At 44.8% G+C, this 12201-nt stretch overlaps 2 protein-coding genes across 3 annotated transcripts in view; both read right to left on the bottom strand.

The window, feature by feature from the left end:
- Positions 1-12201, bottom strand: part of LOC310830103 (putative protein PTGES3L) — a 280219-nt gene that overhangs the window by 243368 nt on the left and 24650 nt on the right. The gene's annotated exons all lie outside the window — the stretch shown is intronic.
- BRCA1 (BRCA1 DNA repair associated) overlaps positions 7749-12201 on the bottom strand; it is a 54527-nt gene continuing 50074 nt past the window's right edge. The window contains exons 19-21 of the mRNA XM_083708953.1: positions 11333-11406; positions 10379-10439; positions 7749-9018 (exon numbers count right to left, since the gene is read on the bottom strand). Coding sequence (XP_083565079.1) covers positions 8909-9018; positions 10379-10439; positions 11333-11406 — 245 coding nt within the window. The 3' untranslated portion in view covers positions 7749-8908. The remainder of the gene's footprint in view (positions 9019-10378; positions 10440-11332; positions 11407-12201) is intronic.

Raw genomic sequence — 12201 nt, forward strand, 5'->3', positions numbered from 1 at the left:
CCCGAAAGTGAAGGCCTTTTGGGAAATGATTCATAATGAACTAAAAAAGGTACTTAGATTTACCTTACCTAAGAAACCAGAGGCCTTCCTCCTGGGCATGGTGGACCAGAGAGTGCTTAAGAAGGACAGAACCTTTTTTATGTACACTACTACAGCAGCAAGGATCCTGATTGCAAAATATTGGAAGACACAAGATTTACCCACACTGGAGGAATGGCACACGCAGTTGATGGACTACATGGAACTGGCCGAAATGACTGGCAGAATCCGAGACTTGGGAGAAGAAACAATCGAGGAGGACTGGAAAAAAATTAAAGACTATTTGGAAAAACATTATAAGTTGTATGAATGTTAAAAAACGCACCTTTCAGGAAATTCTAGCTTCAGTAATGTTAAATTAAAGAAATGGAAATTAAGGTACAAGAAGTCAGAGATAGAATAACGAAACAACTTTATTGTGTTAAAATGAAAAAGTACATGATTTGGGTCATAAGATATTTGAAATTGGGTAACATGATAAAATGGAAGATACAATAAGTATTGAAACAAGTTAACAAATTGCAGATGTTATGTATTACAGAGAATGCAGGGTTGGGAGGACGTGGGGAAGTCCAGTAGATTTGGAAAAAAGAATAAGAAAAATTTGTAACTTTCTTTTTTTACTTTTATAATATGCTCTTTATTCTTTTTTCTGTATTTCATAAAACTAATAAAAAATATTTAAAAAAAACACACAAAATATAGTCCGGCCCCCCACAAGGTCTGAGGGACAGTGGACCGGCCCTCTGCTGAAAAAGTCTGCTGACCCCTGAGCAAGATGCTTATACAGTGGTACCTCTGGTTATGTACTTAATTCATTCCGGAGGTCCGTTCTTAACCTGAAACTGTTCTTAACCTGAAGCACCACTTTAGCTAATGGGACCTCCTGCTGCCGCCGCGCCGCCGGAGCACGATTTCTGTTCTCATCCTGAAGCAAAGTTCTTAACCTGAAGCACTATTTCTGGGTTAGCGGAGTCTGTAACCTGAAGCCTATGTAAGCTGAAGTGTATGTAGCCCGAGGTACCACTTTACTATGCAATGTAGCATCGTATGTTACTCAAAGCAGCAAAGCAATTTCTTGTGGCTCTGTTATCTTTGGAGGCGTGAACACTCCCAGCATCCTGGCCATTATCTGACCCAAGGAAATAGGTTTTTCTTTTCTTTTTTTTCTTTTTTAAGGTAATATTCATTAAAGTTTTAAAGGTTACAAAAATAGAAAAGAGAAAACACCAAATTAAGCAAAAACAAGACAACACATCACAATAAGAAAAAAGGGGGGGAAAGAAAAAAAGAAAAAACACAAAAACAGAAACAATTAAAAACACATCAAACCTTCCCATAACTTATCTTTCATTTGCTTGTTTCCTTGACCTCCTCACACCTCCCTTTTTTTGTATTCTAGTTCGGTTAGCTATTTCAGCAAATCCTTTCCATCTTTCCCAGTTTTTGTCCTATAATTTATCCAGCATGGTGTAGTGGTTAAGAGCGGTAGTCTCGTAATCTGGGGAACCGGGTTCGATTCCCCGCTCCTCCACATGCAGCTGCTGGGTGACCTTGGGCCAGTCACACTTCTCAGAAGTCTCTCAGCCCCACTCACCTCACAGAGTGTTTGTTGTGGGGGAGGAAGGGAAAGGAGAATGTGAGCCGCTTTGAGACTCCTTCGGGTAGTGATAAAGCGGGATATCAAATCCAAATCCAAACTCTTCTTAATATAATGTAACTTTACATTCTCTCCTTTCACCAATTAACAATCTATTTTTACTTAATCCTTTATAACATTTCTGCTAAAACCACATAACTTCATTCCAACATCCTTCTAACATTCCTTAATTTTACAATGTTTCTGTAAATAAACTTTATTTTTTTCCCAATCTTCTTCCACCGACTCTTCTCCCTGGTCTCGGATTCTGCCAGTCATTTCCGCCAGGAAAAGGGATTTCCCCCCTACCTACTGCCCCTGCTTCTGCAACGTGGATTAGCATGCAAGCCCTGCTGCAGGAATCAGTCACTTTGACTCCTTGATTTAACTCTCTTCCTCCTTAGAGCTGCCATAAATCCCTAATCTAAGGTTTAAAACTGTAGCCACCAAAGCCTTGCCTGGAGGGGTGGGGTGAGGAAGCAGAGAGGCTCTTTTGGAGACACCCCACTGGCCCCTCTGGGCTCCCAGATTCAGAGCAACTTTCCAAGGGATGCATGCCAGCGGTGAGTGGAGACAGAGAGGAAAGTGGGTGGAGCAATAAATGCAAATTTTGTATGTGTACTGTAGGCTAGTTTCTACACACATTCCCTTCCAGGGGTGCCAACTTGAATATGGGGGGGGGGGCAGATAAGCCCCACCCTGCACAATCAATCACATGACACAGCACACACATACCAATTGAATGGCAATGCCCATTAACTTTTTTTTGGGGGGGTTGCCCCCTCAAATATTTTATGTTTGAAGTATCAGCCCCTAGGAGTTGGCTCCTATATTCCCTTCTCTTTTTTATATATATATTATTTCTATTAAACTTTCTGTTTTACACTTTAAAGTACTCATTTTTCACATCCTTAAGCTACCAATGACTTCTCTTCTTCTTTCCATGGTTCATTTTGCATATCATAAATCCCTGCACATTTTACAAAAACTATACCATTCAGTATTCCATTATTACACCCTTCAAAACTTATTTACACTGTTGAATTTATCTTAATGTTGCCAGCATTTTCAGTTGTACACAGTTATTTCACATATATTCAACAAACGTTTTCCAATCTTCTCTAAAAGTATGTTCTTCTTGTTCTCTTATTTTATACGTTAAGTCTGCAAGCTGCTCATATTCTGTCAACTTAAGCTGCCATTCTTCTTTGGTTAGGACTTCGCTCGCTTTCCATTTTTGGGCTAACAAAACACGAGCCTCAAGGAGGTTGGATTGGTCTCAACTAGGGCCAGGGCCTTTTCAGCACTGGCCCCGACTTGGTGGAACACTGTCACAAGAGACCAGGGCCCTGCGGGATTTGACATCTTTCTGCAGGGCCTGCAAGATGGAGCTGTTTCTCCTGGCATTCAGCTTAGACTCACTCTGACCCCTTATATGGGATTTGGTATATAAATTTTCCCTTGGCTTTTTTGCTGGCCCATGTAGGACCAGCATGGATAGCTGGCTCGGGTGAATATCTGATGTTTCTTCCCTTTATGGTGTTGATTTATGGGCTGCTACTACTAAGATGAGATGGCAAGAATAAATACTGAGATCCTGGGCATCAGTGAACTAAAATGGACGGGAATGGGCAAATTCAGTTTGGATGACCATCATATCGACTCAAACCTCTCCATTCTTAAGGAAATCAGCCCTGAGTGCTCACTGGAAGGACAGATCCTGAAGCTGAGGCTCCAAGACTTTGGCCACCTCATGAGAAGAGAAGACTCCCTGGAAAAGACCCTGATGTTGGGAAAGGTGGAGGGCACAAGGAGAAGGGGACGACAGAGGACGAGATGGTTGGACAGTGTTCTCGAAGCTACAAATATGACTCTGATCAAACTGGGGAGGCAGTGGAAGACAGGAGTGCCTGGCGTGCTCTGGTCCAGGGGGTCACGAAGAGTCGGACATGACTAAACGACTAAACAACAACAACAAACTAAGATGAGGCTGCATTTTAAGTTGTATTTTAAGCCGTCTTTTAATTAACTGTGGGGTTTTTTCTATTACGTTTTATTCCAATTTAGTATTTGGTGTTAGCTGCCCTGAGCTCGGCCCTGGCTAGGGAGGGCGGGATATAAATAGAATTATTTGATGATGGTGATGAAGTGCCATGCAATGATCTTTTTTTGTTCCCCTTCACAGCCTTGGCTGCAACTACCTTTCCAAAGGCCCTGCATCTCTGCTCACCTCTCCAGAGAGATAATTTCACAGTGCCTCCTATGGGGACATGTTGGCAGCTTCCTCATGTTACCTGGGTAACATTTCCCAGATAGCTATAATCTCCTGGAAGGCAGATAACGGAAGCCAATGTGGACTTTGAAGATAAGCAAGCTGTCAGTCAGAAGGTGAGGTTGACTTGACAGTTAAAAATGTTGTTGCAGCTCTTGGCAGTGGATGGGGACAATCTTGATGCAATCGGGCTTCGGATTCTGCTGCTTGCTAATGAGTTCTTGTGAGGCAGTATCTGCCTTCATTATGCGGGCGTCAAACACACAACGATGCATCTGCTTCTCGTTCCAATGGAACCAATGGCAGACAAATCCATCACCGCAAGTGCCATTTTACATTTACAAAATGGGCACTTCACATCTCTTTCCCCTTCCACGGGAAACATTGGAGAACAGTTGCACTTGCAACCTGAAGCGTAACGGAACAGTCTAGGGCAGCGCGGCTCAACTTTTCATACCAAAAGGGCTGCAGGAGTACTTTGGCATGGCACCCGGGGGCCGCACATTGCCTTTCCATGCCCAGGGTGTCTGGCTTTGAGAAGTAGATGGAAGGACTCTAGGACTCTGTCAGAGCCTTCAGACAGACAGTGTTCCTCTATCCCAAAACCCAGCGCCTCGCTTACCTGGCTTTGGGAAGGCAGTGTGAGGGCGTCAAATGTTGCCAAGGGCCACCCCAAAAGGCACTGAGGGCCGCATGCAACCCTCAGCCACACATTTAATAATAATAATAATAATTTATTATTTATACCCCGCCCATCTGGCTGGGTTTCCCCAGCCACTCTGGGCAGCTTCCAACAGAATATTAAAATACAATAGTCTATTAAACATTAAAAGCTTCCCTAAACAGGGTTGCCTTCAGATGTCTTCTAAAAGTCTGGTAGTTGCTTTTCTTTTTGACATCTGGTGGGAGGGCGTTCCACAGGGCGGGCGCCACCACCGAGAAGGCCCTCTGCCTGGTTCCCTGTAACCTTACTTCTCGCAGTGAGGGAACCGCCAGAAGGCCCTCAGAGCTGGACCTCAGTGTCCGGGCAGAACGATGTGGGTGGAGACGCTCCTCCAGGTATACTGGACCAAGGCTGTTGTTGTTTAGTCGTGTCCGACTCTTCGTGACCCAATGGACGCCAGGCACCAAGGCTATTTAGGGCTTTAAAGGTCAGCACCAACACTTTGAATTGTACCCGGAAACATACTGGGAACCAGTGTAGGTCTTTCAAGACCGGTGTTATGTGGTCTCAGTGGCCGCCCCCAGTCACCAGTCTAGCTGCCACATTCTGGACCAACCTGGTCTAGGGGCAGGATACATGACTGTGGCTTTGGTGCGGGGGGTTACTTTCATTTCTTTTAAATAACTGCTGGCTATGTTGGCTGGAGTTGATGGGAGTCCCATATGTGAATGGCTACAGGTGAGGAACCTCCTTAAAGGTTTGTGGTTCAAATCAATGGTGGTGCAATGGTTAAAGAAGGAAAGCAATTAACAGAGAAAAATAAATCAATGAGCTTTTGCAATGTAATTGTGTATTATTTTCCAATCACTGTTTGTACACTAAGCCCCACTACATATTGCATGTTAAGGCCACCATCTAGTTAAACAAATCTGTTGTCTTGAATGGCACCTAACTCCCAAGAAAGTGTCCACAGAGCAGCCATCTTAGTTGATCAATTAATGCTGTATCTATGTGTGTATGGGTAAACATAATGCTCCTGAGGCAAGAAGTGTACATAAGCAATAACAGACATAATATCTTTAAGACAGGAATGGGAAACCTGCAGTTCTCCAGATATCAGTCTCCCATCAGTCCCAAGCAACATGGCCAGTGGTCAAGGCGATATTGTCCAACAGCATCTCCAGGACCATAGGTTTCCCATCCCTGAGAGAAGATAACTTCCACAATGCCTGCTTACCTGTACAGGGAAAGCACAAGGCAGGAACTAGGAGAGAAGCCAATAAGGGGATATGCTCCAGGCTCTAGGCCTGTCCCTTTAAGGACTGCCAGACCTCATCCATGAAGGTTAGAGCATGAGAAGGATAGTCAGAGCCAATGTGGAGCCACCTGGAACTAAGGCTCCATTTGTGTTCCTTTAATAATAATAATAATAATAATTTATTATTTATACCCTGCCCATCTGGCTGAGTTTTCCCAATCACTCTGGGCGGCTCCCCCAGACAAACAGTACAGCATTAAATATTAAAAACTTCCCTGAACAGGGCTGCCTTCAGATGTCTTTTAAAGATAGGATAGCTGCTTATTTCCTTCACATCTGAAGGGAGGGCGTTCCACAGGGTGGGCACCACTACTGAGAAGGCCCTTTGTCTGGTTCCCTGTAACCTCACTTCTCGCAATGAGGGAACCGCCAGAAGGCCCTTGGCGCTGGATTTGTGTCCGGGCTGAATGATGGGGGTGGAGACGCTCCTTCAGGTATACTGGGCTGATGCCGTTTAGGGCTTTAAAGGTCAGCAGCAACACTTTGAATTGTGCTCGGAAACATACTGGGAGCCAATGCAGATCTCTCAGAACCGGTGTTATGTGGTCCCGGCGGCCACTCCCAGTCACCAGTCTAGCTGCCGCATTCTGGATTAATTGCAGTTTTCGGGTCACCTTCAAAGGTAGCCCCACATAGAGCGCGTTGTAGTAGTCCAAGCGGGAGATAACTAGAGCATGCACCACTCTGGCGAGACAGTCCGCAGGCAGGTAGGGTCGTAGCCTGCGTACCAGGTGGAGCTGGTAGACAGCTGCCCTGGACACAGAATTAACCTGCGCATCCATGGACAGCTGTGAGTCCAAAATGACCCTTTACAGTGATCTGTCTACAATGGGCACTCTCTGCTTTCAGTTATCATACTGGGCATGTCCTCACTGATCCCAGACAGCTAGCTGGACCTTCCACCTCCCAGGCCTTGAGTGGACTCTGCCACCTCAGAAAAAAAGTGCTTGCCATGTGACTTTCTAAAAATATAAACACACGCATTAAAAATTACATTAAAAAAACCATCTGCCTAATTAAAACGTGCACCATTTTAGCCAATCCACCAAACTTGTTTATCAATTAAATACCACACCCCTACTCTGTAGCCTGTGTCTATGCACATAGAGATCTATTAAAAAAAGATTATTGGGCCTAAGTGATTGATACTGAAATGGTACAGTGCAGGCAGATTCATTGTGTTTTTGTAAGGTTGCCCCCAAGGCTCTTTTGCTATAGGAGGCTTAAACGTTGTGTTGCTTCTTCAGGATTGGATGTGGAGGGAGCAGCAATCCCAAGCATGCTTCCATGCTGGCAGAATGCAAGCTTCCTTTGCTCACATTATTTGAAAACATAAAACCGCTGGATCCAGAGCCTCAGGGTAGCTGGCAAACTTAGCAAAAACAGAATGCCAATAAAAAGCTACCATGAAATATTTAAAATATTAAAACAAACAACACGCTGTAAAATATGCTTCTGAGCGAGCCCATTCTCATCCGTGGAAGGAAAGAAACGAGAGTCAGCTAGCAAGGTGAGGACCCAGCTAGCAAGTCTTTCTTCCATCATCACTGTCCTGTCCCCTTCTAGGGAGGAGGAGGGAAGGCAGGGCTCTCATTCTGCTTAGACCTGAGCAAGTGGGAACTGTCTTTTCTGTAGATGACTTCTCCTGCTGCACAGGGTGGGTAAGCAAATGTTTGGATCTCATGGCAGTGTCTTTACCTTTAAGAATCCCACCCTCCTCTCAAGAAGGAGACCTGCTCTACACAGATCTTACATGCCAGATAAAACCTGTGCAGGAATGGAGTGGTGACTTTTCATTAAAAAAAAATCCTGCTACTTTCTTCCACTGGAACCATTTTTATTTCTTGCTGTGGTCTGTTTTGTCATAGGTTTATGGCACTCTGTACAATGTGCTGTTTTACAGTTTTAGAATATTTTTTGTTCTTCTACTAAGCCATATTTGTAGGTATTGGTGAAATACAAATTCCAAAAGGGAAAACTACAGCTCTGTGTCGGAACTGACTCTCACAGAAGTGTGTGAGTGAGCAAAACCTGCCCCTGACTTATTTGCTTTTAGAATTGCAGAACATCGAAAGATTGCTCCAAATGCATTATGCAATGTAACTCTTTCAAAGCTAACTCGGCGGGGCGGGAATTGAAAAAGAAAATAACATGATAGGTTCTACCCTTCTTTTAACTGTAAACAAGCAAATTTTATTTATGGATCTCAGTTTGCTTGACAATAAGAAGTGGTAAATATTCTGTTGTTTCAAAGGCACTTTTCCATACTTGTGGGAACTAAGCTAGCAAGTTTTTTTAAAAAATTGGTGCTTTGTCCCATGGTACATGGAAGAAGTAGGCTGATCATATATCCTAATCCAAAAATAATGGCTGGGTCTTCTGTGGACCCAGGAATATAATGATCAAAACCTGTTTGCATTTAACTTGCTAGAGAGATGCTAGATTTATTTACTTTGAGCAAACAAATATTTGACATACTTCCTTATGATGCAGGGGCCCATTGAAGTGTTTTTTTGTGTGTGCCATCTCCAGTCTGACTGTGCTTCTTATTAGAAGATGTTGCTATGCCAGTATCCCAGCATAAGTGCATCTTTGTACGTGAACACCCTACCCCATTAAACAAGCAGATAAAATACTGCCATCCTCTTGAGTTAATTGAAGCTCTCAGATCCATATAACTCTTTCAAACGATTACATCTCCAAGACATGAAGAGAAAAGTCTCCCAAACAAGGCAGCAATTGGATAGTAAATAATGCATCTGCAACAGCACAGAAGAGCACATTATTGCTTGGCTCACGACGGCAAAGATAGAAGTATCACAGTTTTAAGTTCTGCCTTTGGCAGGCGATGGGGTGTTTTCATGCCAACTGAAATATTTATCTCGCAAGTGAAACCACAGTGTCTGTGAGGAAGCCTTTCACAAGAGTTCCGCAGAAATCCTTTCCTGAAGATTCTGTGTTCAAAAGGCCGTCCTTTCACACCTGCTGCATGATGTATTCATCAAATGCCTGACGTTGATAGCATGCAATACTGTCCAGCATCCACTCTCGTGAGACTACAGTAGCACTGCATTGCGGTGGGATCCCTGCAATACAAGATCAATTGTGAGAATTTTAATGTCCACACTCTCTTGTTCCCCTTCTCTCTACCCAGAGGGCTCAGGAATGCACTTTCTTTCAGAGCATCTTTGATGGATGACCTTTCAAAATGCCAGACGCACAAAAACTGCAAATGACAAGGGGCAGATCGTGTGAGCGGGTTTGAAGTGTTACTGCAACATCCCTTGACATTACTTGTTAGCTATTTGTTTAGCTATCAAGCAACTTTGAGTGATAGTGTGCATGTGTGGGTAAGGATGGGCCAAGCCCATGACCTAATCTAAGTCACTAATCCACATCCCTTGCCCTTCATGTTGGGGAAAGAGAGGCAGGTATACGTGAGCCAGTGAAGGAGGAAGTTTTCTTCTCCTTCGTGTAACCTTGCTGTGTCTCCCTCCAAAGCCATTTTAGGAAGTACAAGCAGAAAACAAATGGGAAACTAGGAAGCTAGGGGGCACAACCAGCTCTCACCACTACATAACATCAATGTGAGACTTTAGAGTTGCACCAGGAAGTATCCACAAATAGGCTTGCCAGCCTACTGGCACCAAATGACTCTAGCTCTCTGGGGAACAGGATTCCTGCAGTACACAGACCCTTTCCCTGCCTGGAGCTGTCACTTGAGATCCCAGTCTGGAGAAAGTAAAACACAGGCATCTCTTCTGAGCAATGGCAAGAGGGAGCACTGCTTCAGTTTCTTACCTTCCTCATGGTAAAGGTAAAGGGACCCCTGACCATTAGGTCCAGTCGTGGCTGACTCTGGGGTTGCGGCGTTCACCTCGCTTTATTGGCCAAGGGAGCTGGCATACATCTTCTGGGTCATGTGGACAGCATGACTAAGCCACTTTTGGCAAACCAGAGCAGCGCACGGAAACGCCGTTTACCTTCCCGCCAGAGCGGTACCTATTTATCTACTTGCACTTTGTGCTTTTGAACTGCTAGGTTGGCAGGAGCAGGGACCGAGCAACGGGAGCTCACCCCGTCACGGGGATTCGAACCGCCGACCTTCTGATTGACAAGCCCTAGACTCTGTGGTTTAACCCACAGCGCCACCCGCATCCCTTCCGCATATACTAGTGCAAATGAGAGAAGCCAGCACCTCTTCCCCAAACCCCTTTGTGTGTACTACAGGGCTATGGGGGTTGGTGTTAGGCATTATTTATTACCGACTAGTAAAGTCAAGCTAACAAATGTGAACTCCTGATCCAGAGCCTTCCACAGCTAATTCTGCTTCCTCTAGACATTTATTCTGTCATGGCTGGTATTTATTATTGCAAACCAGTACACAATCGGACACTTTGTAACCTATGTTTATCTTGGGAGACATGGGCAGCACGATAATCTCACCTTGGCAGGCAGTGTCTTCGCTCCAAGCTTCGGGCTGAACGACCACCACAGCAGTAGAGTTCTAGGGGTTGCAAGATAAAAGAGAAGAATGAGGAGGAGGAGACATACACTGGATCAAATTTGCCTGCCTGTCTGCAGCCAGAGATACTGTTGGGACAGGTTGTTCTTCACTTTGCTGCAGCATTGCAACTCGACAGGGAGTTGAGGAGAAACCTTCCCCCTACCTTCCCAACTACACAAAAATTAAGCAAATATGTTAGGAGCCTAAGACAGTGCCAGAGAAACTAGGCTTGAAGCTAAGGGTGGCACAGGGGTGGTCTAAGGGCACACTGAAAATTGCACTCCCCCAACACATGCCCATGAATGCATGTCCTCTCAGCATCAAATTGTCCATAGCTCTTTGCTCGGACAGCAAGTGAGATGTCACGGTCCTATATAGTGTCAGGTGTGTGTGACTTGTGAAAAGCAAAAATCAGCAGGTCACATTCTGCCACTGAACTACACATGCCTGATATACACAACGTTTCAGATTAAAACGTTCCTGGCAGCAGCGCTAGGAAACAAACTGCTATCTGACTGATGTTTGGAGCAAAGGTGGGGAGCTTTCTTCAGGTCAGGGGTTAAATTTCCTTGTGACCAGGCTTTAGGGGCTGCACAGGTGTGGCCAAAGTATGGCATGACCACATTTGGTGCAGCTGCCCAACTCTCTCTCTCACATACTCTGCACAGTACTGAGCTAGATGCTGGTCTGACTCTGTATGCAATTAGAACCCCCATACATACACCCTTGCTCAACACAGGCCATGGGTCGATAAAGTTGAATAAAAAACAAGGCAAGCCAAATTCATCAGTGCTTCCAAGGAATTAAAAGGGACAAATGGAAATGCTCTCCCTCTGTCTGTCTTGTTTCTCACACACACTCAGATTGGCCCACAATATTAAATCCACACTTACTGTTGAATGTGAGAATAAGTGAGGTTCTTTCACAACAGAGGCACCGGACAGCTCTACCATCCACTCCAATTGTTCTAATTTCCACCCAGAGGGAAAGAGAGACACAACATCAATATACAATGGTAGAACAGGTTACCCCAACCAACATCAGACATACACACACTCCAAGCCCCAAATAGCTCCTCACCTCTGTTAGGAGATATACAGACATTTTATTTTTATCAAACTCTGGGAGATTCAGGAGTTGTATTCCAAAGACGTGACTGCTTAAATGAATCTGGAAAGGTGTGGGCTGTGACACCTTATCTTGCCATTCCTTATGACAGTGGTGGGGAACCTCCGCAGGCCAAATCAGGCCCAGCAGTTGTCTTAATCTGGCTTGTGAGGCAGCTTTGCCCCAATTTGCCACAAAGGAAGAATCAGGAACCTTAAAGTGCCCTCTCTAGCAAGGTTTGTTGCAAGCACTCATTAGCTGGCTGCTGGTGATGGCAAGCTCCTTTCGGATCAGCTGCATTACAGAGTTCCCAGTCAGGTAATGCAGTTAATTCCTGCTTAAAGCAGGGCTTACAGTGATGCTGCTTGCAGCAAGTCTCATAAGGAAAAGCTACCTTTGTGCCACCCCCCGTTTGATTTCAAACCACACAAGCAGCTTTGCTTGAATTCATGTTGGTCTCCAAAGGAAGATACTTTCATGATGCCATTGTGATGGCAGGTGGCCGCCTGTCAAAGTCACCTGCTGGGGCTGGGAGACATCAAGATCTGATCACTGGTCAGATCCAGTCTGCCCCCCACCCCCCGCCTGATAAAACCAGAAGCAGAAGAAGTTATACAAAATAAGGAAAGAGATGCAGATTAATTTGCAAAACTTA

This window comes from Podarcis gaigeae (assembly GCF_964106915.1).
Source record: "Podarcis gaigeae genome assembly, chromosome: 13".
NCBI classification, from domain to species: Eukaryota; Metazoa; Chordata; class Lepidosauria; order Squamata; family Lacertidae; genus Podarcis; species Podarcis gaigeae.